Source organism: Mauremys reevesii, linkage group 1 (genome assembly GCF_016161935.1).
Source record: "Mauremys reevesii isolate NIE-2019 linkage group 1, ASM1616193v1, whole genome shotgun sequence".
In the NCBI taxonomy this organism is placed as follows: Eukaryota; Metazoa; Chordata; order Testudines; family Geoemydidae; genus Mauremys; species Mauremys reevesii.
The window spans coordinates 270,018,769-270,040,296 of record NC_052623.1 but is presented as its reverse complement, the minus strand read 5'-3'; the positions used below and the strand labels follow the sequence as shown (position 1 = coordinate 270,040,296).

The following is a 21,528-nucleotide window of genomic DNA, read 5'->3' as shown; positions in this document are numbered from 1 at the left end:
TTGTGAGTCCACACTAACGGGGCCAGCGTCGACTTTGGAAGCGTTGCACTGTGGGAAGCTATCCCACAGTTCCCGCAGTCCCCACTGCCCATTGGAATGCTGGGTAGAGCCCCCAATGCCTGCTGGGGAAAAAAATGTGTCGAGGGTGGTTTTGGGTAACTGTAGTCATTGAACCGTCAATCACGCCCTCCCTCCCTGAAAGCGCCAGCGGGAAATCTGTTCGCGCCCTTCTCTGGTCGGTTACAGCGCAGACGCCACAGCACTGCGAGCATGGAGCCCGCTGCGATCATCGCTGCACTTATGGCCGTTGTCAACTCCTCGCACCTTATCGTCCACCTCTTCCACAGTCAGCTGCTGAGAAATCGGGCGAGGAGGCTCCGACAGCGTGGTGAGGAGAGTGGCGCAGACCTCTCACAAAGCAGGGTACGCCGCGCAGTGGAGATCATGGTGGCAATGGGTCAAGTTCATGGTGTGGAACGGCGATTCTGGGCCCGGGAAACAAGCACGGACTGGTGGGACCGCATAGTGCTGCAGGTCTGGGATGAATCACAGTGGCTGCGAAACTTCAGGATGCGTAAGGGCACTTTCCTTGAACTCTGTGACTTGCTGTCCCCTGCCCTGAAGCGCCAGGACACCCGGATGCGAGCAGCCCTGACTCTGCAGAAGCGAGTGGCCATAGCCCTCTGGAAACTTGCAACGCCAGACAGCTACCGGTCAGTAGCGAACCACTTTGGCGTGGGCAAATCTACCGTAGGGCTTGCTGTGATTCAAGTAGCCCACGCAATCGTTGAGCAACTGCTCTCAAAGGTAGTGACTCTAGGAAACGTCGAGGTCGTCAGAGATGGCTTCGCCGCGATGGGATTCCCAAACTGCGGTGGGGCTATAGATGGGACTCTCATCCCTATCCTGGGACCAGCCCACCAGGCCAGCCAGTACATTAACCGAAAGGGCTACTTTTCTATGGTGCTGCAAGTACTGGTGGACCATAGGGGACGTTTTACCAACTTCTACGTCGGGTGGCCGGGCAAGGTTCATGACGCGCATGTGTTCAGGAACTCTGGTCTGTTTAGACGCCTCCAGGCAGGTAGTTTCTTCCCGGACCACAAAATAACGGTTGGGGATGTGGAGATGCCTACAGTGATCCTCGGGGACCCAGCCTACCCGCTAATGCCCTGGCTCATGAAGCCCTATACAGGCGCCTTGGACAGTGAGAAGGAACTCTTCAACTACTGGCTGAGCAAGTGCAGAATGGTGGTGGAGTGTGCTTTCGGACGTCTCAAGGGGAGATGGCGGAGCTTACTCACTCGCTTGGACCTCAGCGAAAAAAATATCCCCGTTGTTATTGCAGCTTGCTGTGTGCTCCACAATCTCTGTGAGAGCAAGGGGGAGACCTTTATGGCGGGATGGGAGGTTGAGGCAAATCGCCTGGCTGCTGATTACACTCAGCCAGACAGCCATGCCGATAGAAGATCCCAGCGGGAAGCGCTGTGCATCCGGGAGGCTTTGAAAGCTAGGTTCCTCGGAGAGCAGGGTAACCTATGACTGTCCACTTAATTTACAGAGAAGCTGAACCTGAGCCTGTTTCAGTGACTGTTGACTTCGATCTGCGGTTACATACCCCGTTCTCCAGGTTTCCCCCCTTCCAACACACGTTTTAAAATAAAGTTAATGGAACACTGATTATTAACAAAGTTTTCTTTAATTATGAATTCCTGTTCTAGGGTTGAAACATGGACGCAGACTGTGGTGGGTACGGTGTGCACTGATGTACAGACCGCTTCTACACTAGAGGAATGACAGGCTCCTGCTCCTACAGCGGTCTCTGGGGGGAGGACGGTTGCGGGTGGGTGTGCAGGAAGGGGTGGGTTTGCAGGAAGGGGTGAGGGGTGCCGTCTTTGGGATGGAGTTTGGATGCAGGTTCTGGGCTGGGGGTTGGGGCGTAGGAAGGGGTGAGGGGTGTGTGGGAAGGGTGAGTATGTGTCCATGGATGAGGGCTCTTGCTGGGGCTCAGGGCATCGGAGAGGCTCGTGGCTAGGGTGGAAGGGCATGGTAAGGGCAGCCTGCCTTGCCATTTGTGGATGGCAGGCGCTAGGACCCTGGGGCAGCATACACCTCACAGACTGACTCGGGGCAGCATACACCTCCCAGACTGACCCTGGTGCCTAGTGACTGCAGTCTGTGTATGTCCTGCTGTTGATCCTGCCCCCAAGTCTGTACCCTGGTAATGGAGGCTGTCCTATGCAATTAAAAAACCCCTCCCCCCTTTCACACAAAGTCTTCTGACAAGAAAAACGTGACGGAAACAGTGAATAACAACAAACTACTTTTAATACTCAACTACACAGTGGGGGGATGAAACTTGGATTTGGGACTGGGTGATGCAGGAAGGGAAGCACTTCTCAAAATTTATGGCATCAGAGCTGTGTGGTACATGAGCGCTCTGCTGGGGTGCAGTGACAGTTTTCACGGCCCCTAGCGCCCCTGCTTCTTGTTATTTTGGGTGAGCGGGGGACAGGACTTTGTGGCGGGGGATTGCGGTTGCAGATACAGTGCAGGGGGGCTCTCTCCTGCCTGCGGTCCTGCAGAACATCTACAAGGCGCCGGAGCGTGTCCGTTTGCTCCCTCATTAACCCAAGCAGCGTTTGAGTCGCCTGCTGGTCTTCCTGCCGCCACCTGTCCTCCCGTTCGATGTGCGAGCACTGGTGCTGACATAGGGTCTCCCTCCACTGTCTCTGCTCGGCCGCCTCGGCTCTGGAGCAGGCCATCAGTTCCGAGAACATGTCGTCCCTAGTCTTTTTCTTTCGCCGCCTAATCTGCGCCAGCCTCTGTGAGGGGGATGGCGGGGCATTTTGTGAAAGAGCCGCAGCTGTGTGATGGGAAAAAGGAAGTGATTTCCTTGAAAAGATACATGTTTGCGAACACTGAACACAGTCTAGTCTGTTTCTGTGAACAAGACCATACAGGGAACCTAGTCTCACGAGCTCTCAGGACAAGTTCGAGATTTCGGAAGACGCTTTCAGTGGCTGCGGTCTTGCACCAGAGATCGGACAAGCGGGGCGGTACAGCTGAATCCGTTTATCAGCCAGGCCTGGTAAGCCCTACACTATAGGCTGCTTAACAGTTAATGGGTAGCTGTGCCCTCCCGCAGAAGGCAATCTGGAAAGCATGAAGTCTGACCCTGTTCCAGCCCCTCGCAGCTGTGCCCGGGAAAGATCACTGTATGCTTTTCCTCTGCGGCCTCCAACACGTGCCTGTTGAACGAAGGTCTTTGCTATGCAAAGTAAAAGTCAAGCATTCACAACAGTAACAGTACACTAATTGCCCTACTTAGATGCAGCAGTCGCCGAACGACATTACCCTGAGGCGGGTCACTTGGAGAGAGAGAGAGAGAGGATGCTGCGGGAATCCCTGCACAGACCAGGACCATATGCAGCCATGCTGGTGGAGGCAATGATTCCGCTTTACGTGAGGATGGCCTGGCGCGGAAGAGTGTGCTTCCACGGAGCACCAAATAAGGCACCTCTCCCCAGGAACCTCCTGCGGAGGCTTTTCGAGCACCTCTACGAGAGCTTCGTGGAAGTGTCCCAAGAGGATTTCTCTTCCATCCCTATATGTGTGGACCTTCTTTTTATATAGTTTTATATGAACAACTTTTTAGCTAGTTTTTATATAGTATATATTCCTGTTTTTTAAGAAATAAATGTTTCCATGTTTATAACACTTACCGACTGATCCTTCCCCTGATTCTGAGTCCGTGTTAACGGCCGGGGAGGGTTGGTAGGGGATCTCTGTGAGGGTGATGAAGAGATCCTGGCTGTCGGGGAAAGCGGTATTGTAAGCGCTGTCGCCTGCGCCGTCCTCCACAAACCCTTCCTCATCTTCCCCGTCGGCGAACATCGCCGAGGAACTGCCCGTCAACACTATGCCATCCTCAGAGTCCACGGTCACTGGTGGGGCAGTGGTGGCAGACCCACCTAGAATGGCATGCAGTGCCTCGTAGAAGCGGCATGTCTGGGGCTGGGCTCCGGAGCGTCCATTTGCCGCTCTGACTTTTTGGTAGCCTTGTCTCAGGTCCTTGATTTTCACGCGGCACTGCGTTGTATCCCGGCTGTATCCTCTGAGTGCCATGGCTTTGGAGACCTTCTCGTAGGTCTTTACATTCCGTTTGTTGGAGCGCAGCTCCGAAAGCACAGACTCATCGCCCCACACAGCGATCAGATCCAGGACTTCACGGTCTGTCCATGCTGGGGACCTCTTTCTATTCTGGGATTGCATGGACTCCTCTGCTGGAGAGCTCTGCATCGTTGCAGGTGTTTCTGAGCTCGCCCCGATGTCCAACCAGGAATTGAGATTCAAACTGGCCAGACAGGAAAAGGAATTCAAATTTTCCCGGGTCGTTTCCTGTGTGGCTGGTCAGAGAATCCAAGCTTGGACTGCTGTCCAGAGCGTCAACAGAGTGGTGCACTGTGGGATAGCTCCCGGAGCTACTAAGTTCGATTTGCATCCACACCTAGCCTAATTCAATATAGCCATGTCGAATTTAGCGCTACTGCCCTCGTCGGGGTGGAGTACCGAATTCGAACTAAAGGGCCCTCTAGGTCGAATTAAACGGCTTCCTGGTGTGGACGGTTGAGTGGTTAATTCGAATTAACGCTGCTAAATTCGATTTAAAGTCCTAGTGTAGACCAGGCCTTAGAGAATCATGGCTGGATATAAAAATGAGCAACTACAAATTTTTAAAATATCTGGTTGAAAACTAAATATAGAAATCTCACACTAACAAATGAAAAATATTTGGGTGTCCTCCTATTCCTTATGAGCAGTGTGCTGCTCTCCTCCCTTCCTTTTTTAAATTGAACTTAAATACACTTGGGAGTCTCTGCTTGCTTAACTGAGTCTTTAGCTCAAATTAGGCAGAATCCTAGAGTTGGAGAACATTAGTTCCCTTTCCTGACCCCCATCTAAGTCTGCTGCTTTTGGTCTCGACTTTGTTTCATAGGTAACTGAAGAGATGATGGATGAGGCCGATGAGAAGAAGATGGAGGGCATTCATGCCCTAGGTGAAGGTGAGGGGTTCTGTACCTTAGCACATACCTTGGAGGGTGTAGCTGTTATCTGCTGTTGTGGCCAGTGCTTTCACTTACAAGTCTGTTAAAAATCTGACTTAAAGCATCCTGGAATTCTTCCAGTCTGCAGGAAGGAGTGGGGCTAGGGAGTGGACTGTTTAAAAGCTTCTGCTGGTGGAATTCATTCCCTGTATTGAGTTCCAGATATAATTTGTTGTCTTAACAAGAGATGCCTAGAAGCATGGTAATACTGAAGTTCAATGGTAGAGCCCTGGTCTGCACACCCTGCTTTTTGGTTATGGATGCCACTCTTCTTGCCTGCCAAAGCTTGGTGTTTTACACCCTCCACTCCCTCATTGGTATCCTGGCTCAACACAACTTCATTTTGTATATAAGATTCTGTATAAATTGTGTTCTGAAACACCTTGGTTAAATAAATAAATAAAGGAATAGCCCAGGAAAAGAAGAGATGGAGGAGAACCAGCAGAGAACAAAGCTCTTAAACACTGGTAAGATTGCCACTCGTCAGACTGATGAATAGAACACTGTTTCTGCAGCCTGGTTGTGTACTGATGGGGAACCTGAGGTGGCTCTATGGAATATCCATTTTAAAAAACGTGTCCATCTTGCCCAAGTCTGTTTAACAGCAGCATGTGTTATGTCCAAGGCAGTCCACATGCTTTAGCTCTATATCTTGATGTCTTCATGATTTCCTTGTTCTGCTGCCTTCCACTGTTTTGGAATGTTTTTGTTGCTAATCTCAGTGTTGCCGTGCATGCAAATAGTCTTATTTAAAGGGACCCTTTGAAGATAAGGAAAAGTATTTTAGGAGGTATTTTTTCTTACTAAAAACGCATTAAATTTAAAATTCTCCATTTTAATAGTGGTTAAAAGTACATTTGGGCTGTCTTTGTAGGTATTATTTATTTTGGTCCATAATATCTGCCTTTCAATTTTCTATAGGGAATTGTAAATGGACATATTTAACTTTTCTTTTTAAATTGATGAAATTTCAAGTTGGTTTTGGTAGTACCTCTGTCCATGAGTTCCTGTGCATGTTTTTGTTTTATCAGTGCACTTCTGATTTTGAAGTGTTTTTTTCTTTCCCCTGTTGCTGTGTGGAAGACCCACATAAATAAAAGGGGAAACTGCATAAGTGACTAGTCAAAAAAAAAAGAAAGTCAGATGTGCGAAGTACATTGAAATAGATTATCTTATAGTAATTTTGGGTGGTGTTGGTTTTCAAAAATACTGGTAAACTTTAAGACAGAAATGTGACTTTCTTCTTATGTTGATGGTACACAACACCCAGTAGATGATGGAAATCTGGATTCTGTCTCACTACGGGATAATTAAAGCTTTACTGGTACTTGCCTTTCAGGTGAACTTCAGAAAGCCATTAACTTGTTCACTGAAGCAATCAAGTTGAATCCTCATTTAGCCATCTTGTATGCTAAGCGGGCCAGGTGAGTGATATATAGACCAGTGATTTGTTTTCCTACACATAACCTAATCTCTTTAAAGGGGCCATGGTGGACTGGAATGCTGAGATTCCAGCTCGTGTATAATTTAGGGGGAGGTTTAAGGAGGAAAGGACATTCTGAATCTGTGTAAAGATTGGGGAAAAAAGCAAAATAGCTTTTAGTTTCACTTAATTCTTGGGAATTATTGGACTGCAAGTCAGAGTCAGTCTATTACATTGTTCAGTCTCTATCACAAGGTTATTTCGGGGGGTTGCTGTATTGCCACCCTTACTTCTGTGTTACCTTCAGAGCTGGGTGGCTGGAGAGCGGCGGCTATTGGCCAAACACCCAGCCCTGAAGACAGTGCCTTGCCAGCAGCAGCATGGAGGTAAAGGTAGCATTGCCATATCATGCCATCTTTCTGCGCTGCTGCTTGTGGTGACTCTACCTTCAGAGCTGGGCTCCCTGCCAGCAGCCACCAGCAGCAGTGTAGAAGTAAGGGTAGCAGTAACTCAAGCCCTACCCTCCCTTGTGACCCCCCCCCCCACAACTCTTTTTTTGGGGGAGTGGGGGGTCAGGATCCCTACAATTACAACACTGAAATTTCAGATTTAAATAGCTGAAATTATGAAATTTACTATTTTTAAAATCCTGTGACCATGAAATTGACTAAAATGGACTGTGAATTCAGTATCGCCCTACTTATAAGGAAAATCTAAAGTTTCTTGTGTTATAGTTAGCAAGAAGACCATCTGCAATTAACTTTGTTTAGATTTTTTTCTCACCTAAATATGGAAATTACTTCCTGGGTCATCCAGTCCAGCTAACCTCCACTTTCTGTTCTGGCCAATTGAGCATTATTCTGTGTGCATGTGTACAGCTATATGTGTGGCCCTTTGTTGTGAAATGGTTGAGATTGCTATACAAAACCAATAAATTAGAAGTTAAATTACTTAACAGTACATACCCTCCATTCATCAGCACGTCTTGCCATTATAATATGTTGTAGACCACACAACATAAAACGCTGGTGGTTTTGTCTGGTATGGTGGATGTATCAACCCTAACTACTCAATGAAGTTTTTTTTTTTTTTTTTAATGTTGTGGGTGGGGTTCTACAACGTGGCGGGCAGACCTGTAGTGGGTAGAAGATGAAGAATACTTTCTGTCAAAAGGTGTGTATTAACCATTGTGTCAGTCGTGGCATGTGAACTCTTTTTTTTTTCCTGCTGTAAGGTAAAACCTGACAGAAAAGCGTACCTCCCGACAGAAGGTTTTAGATAGACATAGCCTCAGTGATCAGGCTTCTGTGCACCCAGTCTCCTGTACCTCAGAAAATCACCTTTGTACACCTCTATATCAATCAAGTTTGTATGTGTAGCCCACAAACTTCCAGTTACAACAGGAGGAGCTGCTAAAGATGACCCCAAGTACAACATTTGGAGTTTTTTTTAAGCTACTTGCTGCACTAAATATCCTTAGGATCCACCTCTATCAAGCTTTGTCTGGATTGGTTAACAATGAAAAGTAAGAAACCAGGAAAAATTTCAACCAGTGCCCAGATTCATATTCTAAATTTATGGAGAGAAACAAGACAAAAATGCACAGAAAATATAAAGGGGTGTAAAAAGTGTGTGACACTTAACACCACTTGGTTGCCCACTTCTGGAGAAATAAAGGGATTTATGCCCTGTTTTAGAATACAGTCCCTAACTCTGGAATGGTTACCAGGTACCTCATAATGTGTTGCTTGAGACCAGAACTTTATCGTGCAAATGCAACTCCCCTTTTCTATCTGGCTTGCACTGTATTTCCAACCTAGCTTATGAAAATGTGGGAGTCTTACAGTATGTCACAGAATTGTATAGCTTCAGACACGCTCTTAATTCTTAAACGCCTTTAAAAATTTTCCAGCAACACTTTTTTGATAAAATGGTGTGAGGGGTGGAAATGCTGAAGTGGCTCGTAACCACATAATTTATTTCCTTGCTAATTAATCACTAATTAATTTGATAAAACTTAAATTTATAAAACATATAGTTATTTACATGGTGTAGCAGTAGACTAGCAGGAGTTGGTGAATTTCGAGGAGGGATAGGAGCTAGCTGCAGTATAAAGGTTAAAAGTTTAGATGATGCATGGACTACAGGGAGAAGCTGCTGCTTTTGAAAATGACTTTTTTGTTAACAGCAGTTGAGAACTTATTACTTTTCATGATTGGCTCTCCCCCTGCCTGCATTGGTTCTTAACAGCCTCCTTATGACACTAAGGAAGGATTTTGTAGCTATTGACATGTTTGTGATTCTGCTTTCCCCAAGGTCATTTTTAGTCCAAGGCACCTTTCAGTCATAGTACTTATCTAGCAGTGTCCAGAACAAAATTGCAACTATTGAAACAGAAGAAATTGTGAAATAAAACATGCTCTCCTAGATGAATATTACAAAAGGCTTTGCTAAGCAGTCCCAAAGTTAAAGGTTATAGAATGTTGAAATGTTGTTTATGGTATATAGCTGAAAATATCCTGTGTACTTATAGCCTAAAGGTTTCTGTCCCAGCTTTCCATGTTGGAGTCCTAAAATGTTGCATGGTCTTCAAGGTTTCTGTTTGGTCTCATGGTATGTCCATTTAGCCAAAAACATCTTTTCACATACAGTACTGGTAATAAAGCCCTTCATTTATCTGCATCCATCTAGTTATAACTGACATGACAAGCTATAAGTTATATCACGTTCTGAAACTAGACCATAATAAAACCAATGTGAAAGTCAACCTGGATTAGGCCTTTATTCCTTAAATACCTGCTGTTTCTGTCACTAATGGTTTTCTGCCTATTTGGAATAGGCCTACCAAAAGTTTGTGTTTTTTTTTGGTCTGGTTCCTTTTAGAAGAAAAATCATAGTGAACAAAATCCAGGGTGGTTCTTGAATACTGAAATTACTCTCTGAATAAAAACCACATAGAAAACATGAGTAGTTTAAGGACACTGACTTACCATAAATAATTCATCCAAGCCCAGCTTTCTCTCCAGTCTGAGTCATTGGCCAATGCTCCATGTAGTCTACCCTCAAACCCAGTATCCCTGTTAATCTCTCAGTTCACTGTTTTATGAATTGGCCCTTAGCACCAGCTCTGTCTGGTTCCTACCACCAATTAAGAAATTCTTTTCCCTTGCTGATCCCAACTTTACAGTGCATCTGAGTTGTGTGTTTAGGACTCAGTAAACCTTTAACACAGGCCATAGATCTTGAACTCTGCATAGAACTTAAACCTTGTCTTCCTTCTACCCTCAAATGGTTCTTGCTCATCAAGACTGAGGCACACTGATGAAAACTTGCACTGTCCCTGCTCATGATCCACCTGTCCAGAGGCTACATGGCAGACTTCAGTAACCAAGACCGAACTCTCACCAGTGCAAAATCTTTTGTCTTTAGAATTCTTTAAATACATGCCTGCAGAGAGTTTGGCCAGGCCTCGTCCGTCTCTGGGGCGGCAGGGAACCATACCGCTTCGCTACTTCCTGTTGTGACGGGGAATTTGCCTGGCCACGGGGGTCTCATGCCATGGCAGCAGTAGAGGCAAACATAAGTTATTCACACGTGGTCCACAAGCAGTAGTGAGTGACGGGCTCTGCTCCTCAGACAGGAGCAGAGCAACTGTTATATAAGGAGCAGGCCCTGGGTCAGGGTGGGGTGGGGCAGCAAAGAGTCAATGGCTCAGGCCCTCAGGCAAGTGCTGAGCAAACAGGTAAACTGCAAGTCCAGACTTCTGGCTCCGAAGGGCTTGGGAGAGGGGGAGACTGCCACCCACTCTACTGCATTCCAGCCCTGGGCCCTAGCAGGAGCAGAAGGCCTGATGCTGTGTCAGGGAGGATCTTGGCCGCAACACACTGACACAGGCTCTGGCAGTGCTGCAGCCAGACTAGGGTAGACTGCCCCTGAGCTACTTCCTAACTACCCCTCTAGAGGTACCTTGGTCCAGACTGTGTCCTCCAAAGGGTCAAGCACCATGGGCTCCTTGAGGGGTAGGCTTGGCAGCTCCTCTAGGCTCTGGTCGTTGCGGTCTGGCCAGTCTTCTGGTCAGCCGCAATTGCTGGGGTCTTCCAACCAGGGAGCTAGGCCACAGGCATCCAGCATCTCCGGCGGCTGTTCTAGTGAGCTCTGGGGTTGGGCTTTTATACTTCCTGTCCTGCACCTTGACCTCTGGGGATGGGCACAGGATTCACTGGCTCTACCCACTTTGGTGTCCGGAGAGGCTCTTCCCTCTCCGGGGCGGCGGGGAACCACACCACCTCGCTACAATGCCTTTTAGTTTTCTTGCCTGTGAGAGTTGGCAATAGAAAACATTGGATGGAGATTGGTTTTTAAATATGTACAATAAATCTTGTCCTTTTTGTCAGTGTCTTTGTGAAACTACAGAAGCCAAATGCTGCCATTAGAGACTGTGACAGAGCCATTCAAATAAACCCAGATTCAGCACAGACCTACAAGTGGCGAGGGAAAGCTCACAGGTAAAGAATTGCAGTCATGTTTCACCTCCCCCTTCACTCATTAGTGAGGGAGACAATTTTTGTTCTTTTTCTACCCTAATCCATTATGGCTTGTGAATTGTTTATCTATCTGATGTTTTGTGGGAAGGAGGAGATGATTTAATGAGAGGGTAAACGTTTCTCGTACTAAATATCCTTTTATTAGCCATCACCAAAATCTTCTGATTGGTCATTTAACATTCTTAACTGTAGGGCTATGATTTTTATTTGTGTGGTTTGGAATTGTGAACTGGTATAACTTGAATTTTGCTAGTCTTTCATGCCAAAGAATCCCAACACACTTTATACTGGTAAAAGTAAATTGTTTAGGACTAGTAGTGAAAGCTCCTATCTAAAATGTCCAAAAACCTGTAAAGAAATACTATAATTTTTGTAAATTAATTTACTTTTTGTAATAAAGTATTAAATGTAATAAGGAATTAACAATTAAATGGGTAGGTGTTTTTGACATCCTTCTTATGAATAGGATAGAATGACTTTTGCTATTAAAGTAGTGGAAAATTGGACTTTTTAAGCAAAGTTTAGTAAATTCTGTATTTACTTTCTATGGTGTTGTCTTGGTTAACTGTCTTATTCCTCTCTCCGCACCCACACATCAAGAATGATGATCTAAAGTTTTTAAACTTGTTTTGGAGGCATATAACAGCTAAGGAGGAACAAACTAAACTGTTAGTAAAAAAGCTACTTAAACAACACTGAAAATCAATTTTTGCTGCTTTTGGGGGGGGGGGGGGGGGCAAGCTTATTTTTTCAAAATACATCCCATAACAGGGTCCAAGATGGGTGGTATCAGCTTAAGATAGCAGACCATCACTAGGATAACAATCCTATTCGCAGAACTAGTAATGAAATATTAGCAACGTTTTCTAAAGGACTTTGAAAATGTCTAATATGTATTCTCATTTAGTGAACATTCAGGAACTCTGCTCTTGAGACAGTGTACTATAGTATCTTTAAGGATTTTTGGAAATCGGGACCAAAGTTTTCATCATCCTAAAAATTGCACCTCTAGCAACCTCATGATTCCAGTGTTCCCTTGAATCATGTTGGGGCATTGGTTCATTACCAATGCACCCTGTGCTAAATTATGAGATCTGGTCAGATCACAGTCTGCAATGTTTTAACTTGAGAACTACTTACCAGACCATGGAGGCTCTCAGCTTAACATATCCGAATGATATTAAAACTTTCCTTGGTGTGGTTGACTCTAATACACCCTGAAGTAGTGTTAGAGGGCCTGATAGAGTAGGGGAAAGTCCATGCTTTATGATTCTATTGCTGGCTGTGCCACTAGCCTGCTGGTTAAGTCATTGCACCTTTACTTCCATTTTCACTATCCATAAAATGGGGATGATATTTGTCTCCTTTGTGTAGCACTTTAAGATCTATAGGCAAAAAGTGCTGTGTAAGAGTCAGGTGCTATTATCCTTAATATAACTGGCCAAGCAAAATGAGGCTCAACGCTCATTGACCAAGTGAAGCAAGACTCTGCACTCAAACTGGCATGTCTATCTTTTTCTCTCTGTATGTAATGTGATAACTTTTAAAAACTGCATCTGATCAATTCCAAAATTTATAGGAAATTCTCTGTGTATCAATGGGCGGAACCATATTAATTTTGGGGGAAATTGAAAAAGCCTGACTTCTACTAAAATCACCATTTGGTTACTCATGATATAGTGGTGAGGCAGTGGTCTCGGGGCTAGAAAATAGTGGTTAAGGAACTGCTTCTGCCTGCACCACCAAATGGACACTACGTGGGCCTGATTTTAGTGGAAATCAGGCTGCTGAAAGCCCCTCAAGCTGGGCCCATTAGGCCCCTCTCCCCACTTTGGTCATAACCATATTGATCTTGGTGAACACTGGAAAAGCAAGCTTTTTTGGATTTCTGACTTGCCAAAATCAACAAGGTGTTCTGACCAGAATGAGCGGACAAGGTGCCTGGCTGGGTGTACAGCTCAGCCTACGGAAGTAACAAACTCTTTGGTAATAGATACTATTAGTCACTTTAAAATTGTAATTGACTATGCAATACCTGTTACTGAGGTACACCTTGCCACTTTGGGTAGGGAGTACCTTGTTTTTCATAACAGCAACCTCTTTTCTGCTATTCAGAGGAATGGCACTAATTGGCTTCACAGCACTCATTTGGCTTCTCTGCCAGCAAAAGTGGTAGTTGGGTTGTAGGAGTATAAAGCAGCAGGGAAGTATCCCCTAAGGGCTTCATGCTCTTGGGGCTCTTTTTCCATGACCTACAGTAATTACCAAGTTAGACTTTTCTGTAACCATTCAGTTGCTCATTTGTGTGTCCATTTATAAAAGGTTCGTGTGGATCCAGGTAAAGGGACACTGACTACCATCTTGTCTGTTGCGAATTGAAGGATGGGAAGAGAGAGCGCTACTAACCCCATATTGCTGTCTTCAATTCCAGACTCCTGGGTCACTGGGAGGAGGCAGCACATGACCTTGCATTGGCATGTAAACTGGATTATGATGAAGAGGCTAGTGCCATGCTGAAGGAGGTGCAGCCAAGAGTAAGTGGGGTGGGATGATGGAATAAATTGGCTTCTGTCTATTCTTGCTTGTTAGAGAGACTTCTGGAAGCTTCTGAAGGCTGCAGACATTTTCCTTCGGGGATACATAAGTGCTCTTGCAGTATCAGACATTCAGAGATGAGGTTATAAAACAACTCTGTGGCTTAAACTGCGTTGATTTTTCTTTCCATTTCCAGTTGTGGTTAACTGGATCTTTGAGTGTGGTGCTTCTGCATATTTATAATTACCTGCCCCGTTCCCTCTTGTTATTTCGAGTTATAATCTGAGTTTAGCAGAAGGAGCTGAGACAGTTGGGGTCATGCATCCCTTTGTAACCCCAGCTCTGAGTATTCAGAATGGAAGACACACAATAACTGCAATGGATACTGCATTCCAGAAAGTTCCTGAGGCTCAGAGACACTGAGGACTCCTCTCATAGTGTGAATATGCAGAAGCAATGTTCTCAACCCATTATTTCTATAGTAAATTTCTTCCACTACTCTACCACTGGGGGGCAGCATAGCTTTCCTTAAAAGCAGCTGTCATTCTCCTTTATGAATTTGCCTCTACAGAACACCACTGCAGACATCCCATGCTGAGCCATGTAAGCAGTAGTTAACAGTTGGAAGGTGTGCAATATTTCTCCAAGTTAGACATTGCATAAATTAATGGCATAAATATCTTGTCTAATGGTTCCTCTGTTTCTTTTCATTCACCTGTTAGGTTGATTCTGTGACCAGTCTATCCCTTTCTCTTTTGTTATTCTTACATAGTGGTAAATAGTTCATGTGCTGTTTTAATAGATATGGAACAGGATCAAGTGTTTTTTTAACATTTTAGTTGCCTTGGGTCTTGCTCAAGATCACGGAGCCACTTAGGAATCCTGTAGGGTAGGTTCCTCTGACCCTGCACACTGTTCCTTGCTTCAGATAGACATGAAATGCCTCAGAGAGGGACACTGCCAAATGCTGGAATGTCTACAAGGCTTTATCCAAAAAGGGCCTGACATCTCTGCTTTAGAATCTGCTTATGCAAGAGGGGCTGGTAGCTCGAGTGAGAGAACTTTCCAAAAAAGTCTCCCCAGGTATAAGTAGCGTCTGGTGGGCCATCCTTGGAATAGAGGTCTGTGCTAAATCCCAGGCTGAAAGGGGTCATTCTCTAATAAAGGTGCCCGTTAAGCCATAGGAACCAAGAAGGCAGTTTCTTTGGCTTTGAGTTCTTAAATTGGGGCAAAGGAAAGCACCTCTTACAGTGCTGGTGGTGCCGAGACCAGTTCTGGTAAGACAGCAGTGCTCCACGGATCTCATTGTCAAATTTAGCTAAGTGTGAGGCAGTTGGCTTTCCTTGATCCTAAGGAAGGATAGGGCCTCTTCAGATCTGGGCTTGTTTGCGTCAAGACACCAATTGGATTGGTCTGCCAAAAGCATCTTTTGAAGGCTCTGATGTGGAAGGGGGTTTTGCACTAACTACTCTCCCTTAGGTCTGCTGGGTTGGTTCAGGTGAGACTGTTGATGAAGCAAGCTGGTGCTATCATCCTTGCTATGCATGGTTCTTTCCAGACCTAAGCTCAGTGCCATGGACTACTTCTCTCTTGTTACAAAGGTTCCTTGCCATTCTACAACCGCTCCACCTCAAGGAGAAGCTAGTGCAGGCATAGGAACATTCTTGGCGCTTCAAATGTCAGCTTGGGCAACTTCAGACTTAGCTAATTTGCTTTCATTCATGTGGAGGGTGTGAGGGGAAGTTGGCACTTTGGCATTATGATGGTCTTCCTTCATCAATGCTCTTTTGAAAAGTGGTAGCTGTGATATTCCAGAGAAGGCTTCCCACATGATCCTTTGCCATCTGCCGCCTTTTCTTTACTTCTTTACTGCCTTCTATACTGGTTCTGCCTGGTGTGTATGGTAATCAGTGATTCAATACCCTCCTTTCTACGTAGTTCCCTAGGTGAGGCTGTCTCAAATGCTTTCTCCTGGTCTCAAGTGATTTCAGGACATGGTAGTGGTTGTGCCCAGGAAGCTAAAAGTGTCTGTTAAAATTGGTCAGGTAGGTCTGGAGCCACCCTGCCTGTGAGGTTCACTTTATAGGAAATAAGGTTCCTGTGTCATGTTGTGAGGAAGGGCTGAGTTGTACTTTTAGATTTAGTTGAGACGGAAGTGATCAATTAAAAGCTGAAAAAGTAAAATTTACCCTAAGAACAAAAAATCCAGAAAGTAATACATTTGGCATGAAGGCTTATTTCTTCTCCATCTTGATTCTGTGGGCCTCTGGTTATGTGGCCTGACATAGCTTATAGCCTGGGATGGTCTTATTAGCCTAAATCATCCCCTAAGGCAAAAAGCAGGAGTTACTATAGGGTTTTGAATGCTAAGAGGCCTCTAATAATTAAGGGCTTCTTAAGATACATTGAATACAACTGACAGGCTTTTGTCCACAGCTGTTTCTCAAGACACTCTCTTGGTTCAGAAATTCAGGTCTCTTAGTGACTCAGACCAAAATAATAGATTTACTCTTTGAAAGGAGCTAACCATTTTTCTGTTTAAAGACCGAGGAAGCCTTAAAAATTAAAAACCAGGAGATCCATGGCCAGATCTTTGGGGCTGGGTCAATCTGTTCCTCATAAAGTCGTCTTCTAGGTTCCTCAGAAAGGAATTTCAACAGACGGCTTCTGGATTGGTCTCCAATACAGACCCAGGCAGTCTATGAATCTCTCCATACCCGTTGGGAGGCAAAGATCTTCTTTCTTTCCCTTGACTACCTCATTAACATATGTTGCATTTCAAAAGCAAGGATGTGGTGGAGGATCTTGAACCAGTTCCAAAAAAATCAGATCATCTTCTCTTCTCCTGCCTCTCCATTTGGGTCTTTGTCCCAGTATTTTTTAGGCATGGTGAAGTGTTTCTCTGGATCAGTGGGTCCTAGATCCCATAAATGAGTATTCCTTCCAGTTATAAGCCATACCACATCTCAACTCCCTTTACTTTTTCAAGCATCCTTCTCAGAAACTGCTGCAAAAGGAGGTCTTGGCAACCATATTGGGAAAGGCTCTGTTCCAGACTTCTGCAAATTGAAAAAATTACTTAAGGAAAACAAAATTCTACCCGTCTCTTCTGGGGAGCATAATCCTCTCAGTCTTCAGGACAGGTATTGAACCATAGCTCTGAAGACTTCCACTTCCACGCCTTGATAAGGCAAAAGCACAGGAAGTATCTTTGACAATAACTAATATAAGGTTCTACTTTTTGGACTGGCAGCACCCCTAACGGTATTCACCAAATGCTTGGCAGTGTTTACAGTTAATTTGTATGGGGGGCCTTAGGTGTGTCCATATCTGGCTGACAGCTAAAAGATCAGTCTTTCCTGCAAGGCAAGAGTTACCATGCTTTGCCTTGCTGCTTCTTCAGATCTCTACAGTAAACTGAATATATCTTGGCTACAGCTCAAGGGCTAGTCTTCACAGAAGACCCCCTTAGATTCTGCAAGAACTCTAACTTGACTGCCTTGGGAAATGGTCCAGGAACTCATCCAGAGAGTGGCGGTAGCAAAGTCTAGATTAGAAGAGCCAGTTAAATTATCTGAGTGTTGAGCCTGATGTCTACTGCACTTTTGTCTCCAACTCTGCAAGGCTTCAGGTGCACAGCCCTTGCAAGGGTGGCTGAATCTGGTGTAAAAACCAAACTGCCACTGGACGTGTTTCCACTTCAGAAAGTCCAGTACTCTGCTGTGAGCAAATATTGCCAAAGAGTATCTTCAAGGGTTTAATTGGATGATTAATCAGATGGTAGTCTTGGTTGACTTGTCTCAATAGAGATCCTAAAAGCACTCCTCAGACTTACCATAGTGTGTGGAAGCCTCAGGAATGAAACTCCACATGCTCTTCCTCAAACTGGGAGCCATCAGACTCTTTCATAAATCTTTACTTCCAGAGTTTGAAGGGTAATGGATGTAGATTCCTACAGGTAACATGGTTATGATTAAGGCTATGATTTAATCACAGGTATTTTTAGTACAAGTCATGGACAAGTCACAGGCAATAAACAAAAAATTACAGCCCGTGACCTGTCCATGACTTGTGCTATAAATACCTGTGACTAAATCTGGGGGGCTTTGGGGTGCTGCTGCTGCTTGTGGGTCAAGGGGCAGGGTCCTGCCACTGCTGCTTCAGGAGTGGGGATGTCAGCAGCCCGGGGCCCTGTCTGGTGATCTGCTTACTTTGTCTCTGTGAAAGAGACCACGTCTGTCAATCCTAAGACTTTTAAAACATTTTACAAATTTATACTCTCCCATCTAAAAGACTATTGATCTTTCAGACTCTAATTTGGTATTTGCTAGATTCATGAAAAGGCCCATGGATTCTTGCATTCAGTAATACTTCTGGCTGAAGGTGCGAGATTTAGGCTCTAAGTGTCTGTCATTTTTGAAAATGAAACTTGGGTTCTGCTGAAAACTTATCCCTTGTTTTTAGTGGTCATTACCATGGCAGGAGAGTATAGGAGTTGCAGACCTCAATAGCAAACACGTATTCCCATATTCCACATCAATATATTACTGCCTGTATATTTGTCAAAGCCCCAGAAACCCCTGGAGAGGCAAGGCTGCGTATTCTGGATTCTGAGGGGATGTTTACTACTTAAAACTAAGCTGTGTAGAATAGAGGCCACACATGGTCAGCCTGAGAGAAAGATAAGGGTCAAGCCATCTCAATTCAAAGGCTTTCTAAAACTATAAGAGGGTATATCCAGACATGTATGCACTAGGTAGTGTTCTTGTGCGTGAGTCTCAGGGTGTGAGCTTTCGGCCAGAGGAATGAGAGCCTCAGGCAAATTATAGATACATGCCAATATCTGAAATCTGTAGGGTGGCTATGTGGAATTCAGTGACTTGAGACATGAACCATTTTCCCAACGCTATCGAAAGCAGAACCTGGTTTCAGGAGGGCAGTGCTTCAGTTATTTTCCACTTGTGGGGGTCCTCACTTGGCTCGCTTCCTTAAGGAGATCACTGGTAGGTAGTCTTCTGCAGTGGGACTCTGTAGAGGAAATACATTTTGGAGAACAAGCCACTTGTGAGAAGCAACTTCTTTTCCACCTCTCCTTCTCTGCTTGAGTTCAGGGAAGCTCTGGTTTAATAAGGAACTTACATGTAAGTATTTTACATATAAAGACACTCTAGAAGACAAAGCCCAACGTTTTACAAAAGTAGAATCAGGAAGTGATCTTTTGCCTTAATTGTTAAATTTTGCATGCACAGCAGTGGTGTGGTTTTTTTTTTTTTTGTTTTGTTTTTTTTGAAGCAACAAAAATGTTCTTTGTATTGTTCTTGTGGAAGTTCCCTGTTTGTATGGCAAACAACTGGTATTGACTGACTGTGGAAGAGTCCAGGCTTTTCTCTGCCTGTTCTTGCTGGCCAAAGGTATTAGGTTGGAGAGCTCTGTGATGTGGATGATATGATAAGGGGAAAGGTAAATCCCAGAGCTTCATGTAAAAAGGGAGTATGTTGGGGAAGTCCAGTCATGTTGTTACGCCCCAATACTGCTGACAGTATTTGTAAGGTATATGTGGTAAATGTAATCTCTAAAGTCAGTTAATGCTATGTGATGAAGTCATCAATACATGTTTTAAAAACTCACTGAAACTAGTTCAGTGGCTAAATTTATGATGTATCTCAAAGGAAAACATCCATATTATGATGAGTCTATTGGAAATGCACAAGAATACTCACAGTTTCTTCCTGCCTCAGGCTCAGAAGATTGCTGAACATCGCAGGAAGTATGAGCGAAAGCGTGAAGAAAAAGAAATCAAGGAAAGGCTGGAAAGAGTAAAGAAGGCCCGAGAGGAACATGAGAGAGCACAGAGGGTGAGCTTTTGATGCAAAACCATTTTTTAAAAAGCGCTGCATAATCTTGGGAGTAGTGCAAGGTTAACTTTTTTGGTAGAAATTCTATTGTATGCAACCCCTTTCATGTGTATTTTTAAAAATGGAATTATAGTACACCTCTACCTCAATATAACGCAACCCCAATATAATACAAATTCGGATATAACGTGGTAAAGCAGCGCTCCGGGGGGGGGCTGCACACTCCAGTGGATCAAAGCAAGTTCGATATAACACAGTTTCACCTATAATGCGGTAAGATTTTTTGGCTCCCGAGGACAGCGTTATATCGAGGTAGGCATTATCGTAATACAACTACACCTCTAGGAGTCTTAATCATGGACCAGGACCCAGTTGTGCTAGGTGCTGTGTGTCTTGGTTACTTGACTAGCTGAGAAGTAAAATCAGAGGTGGATTCTGCATCCTCAGATTCTAGTGAATCTGGAATATCCAGTTACCCGTTTCACCACTGCTTAACTTTTCACTTCTTTTTTGACCACACAATAGTGCAAAGGTTTTCTTAAAAAATTAACTTTTAACAGTAACTAAAGCATATGAATTGCCTGTATTCACAGCTGAGCTGCAGTATGTTGAATCTCAGCACAAAGGTTTTTTGCTGAACATGATTCTGATTTTCCCCTCTCTTTCCCCCCCCCCCCCTCTCATTTCTTGCGTACCTTCCTCCCCACCTTGCCATCTGGTTTTCCTCTCTCTTCTGTTGTATGTAGATACTTATGTGGCCCTCATCACTAGTCTCTTAAGCAGGAGTAGTCAATTCTTTTTTTGCTAGGTCAAAATTTCTTGGTCAAGGCATAGTCAAGGTCCAGACTCCAGAGAACATTTAAAAAAAAAACTGAGTAAATAAAAGATTTTGAGGTCCATTCTGCAGTCCTGCCTATTGACTACCCCTGCTCTTCAGTGTCTAGAATCTAGCTGATGCTGTTTTTTTCCCAAAAGGCCACTTGGGTAGTAGGAGGCTATCTTCCATTTCACTGCTCTTTCTGGAATGATGTGCTTTCATTTGCAGGAGGAAGAAGCTCGGCAACAGGCAGGAGGAGCTCAGTTTGGTGGCTTTCCAGGTACCTCATTTTTTGGGAATCATAATCAGTTAGGTGCAGAAGGAGGTTGGCTTTTCCATGTGAGGCAGGGCCATAGCTTTTATTTATTCTTGATATCCTTCAGCGAAAGGACAAGGCTGTGAGAGCAGGAACTTGAGAAGGCTTTAATTTTGGAGGGATAAAAGGGAGAGGGACTCTTCCTACCAACTACTGAGTGTGACTCATGGTGTGTAGTAAATAAACGTGAGGGGATTCAGAGCTCAACAGTGAAGATCGTTGGGTTGAAGAGAGTTGTGTGTGAGAAGAATATTAAAAATGATGTATTGCTTAGCCAACTAGGAGTGGGGAAGGCTTTACCTTGTTTGGTGAGTTAACCTGAAATAACTGCAGCCTTTGTTATGAGCCTCTTATTGCCTTAGATCCCAAAAATATGGATGAAATGAGATGCATATATTCACAGGAAGAGAAGGTGATGAAGCCTCTACTTTCTAGTTGGTGGAACAACAGTAGCTTTGTGGAAGACCTGTTTGTTCACCTTCTTGGCTGGGACTGGTAAAAGACGGGCTGTCCTGGGCTATGTACATGTGCTTGTATATAGATGACTGAACTTTTTCCTTTGTGTATTCTTGTCTTTTCTTTTTGCAGGTGGGTTTCCTGGAGGTATGCCTGGAGGTATGCCAGGCATGGCAGGGATGCCTGGTCTCAATGAAATTCTCAGTGACCCAGAGGTTCTTGCAGCCATGCAGGTGAGGACTTGCAGTGATAAAACATAAACATGCAAAATGAGGACACAACATATGTTCTCTTGTCACTTACAGGGGGAGGAAAAATCGTTTTCTTATCCAAGCAGTTAGTGAAACCCTCTCTAACAGTGTGGGTGGCATCACTCTTTGTGGGATGAACATATAGGTTATTTTTCTAGCTGGTTGTGGCTAATTAATACTCCTGACCTTCCACTGCCGCAAGACATTCTAGACAAAACTAGAA

The 21,528-nt window shown here is 44.6% G+C and overlaps 1 protein-coding gene across 1 annotated transcript in view; it reads left to right on the top strand.

Moving 5' to 3' along the window:
• Positions 1-21,528, top strand: part of LOC120372578 (hsc70-interacting protein) — a 34,417-nt gene that overhangs the window by 6,766 nt on the left and 6,123 nt on the right. Inside the window, exons 5-11 of the mRNA XM_039489805.1 lie at positions 5,000-5,066; positions 6,448-6,532; positions 10,926-11,036; positions 13,507-13,609; positions 19,349-19,465; positions 20,511-20,562; positions 21,187-21,287. Of these exons, the coding sequence (XP_039345739.1) occupies positions 5,000-5,066; positions 6,448-6,532; positions 10,926-11,036; positions 13,507-13,609; positions 19,349-19,465; positions 20,511-20,562; positions 21,187-21,287 (636 nt within the window). The remainder of the gene's footprint in view (positions 1-4,999; positions 5,067-6,447; positions 6,533-10,925; positions 11,037-13,506; positions 13,610-19,348; positions 19,466-20,510; positions 20,563-21,186; positions 21,288-21,528) is intronic.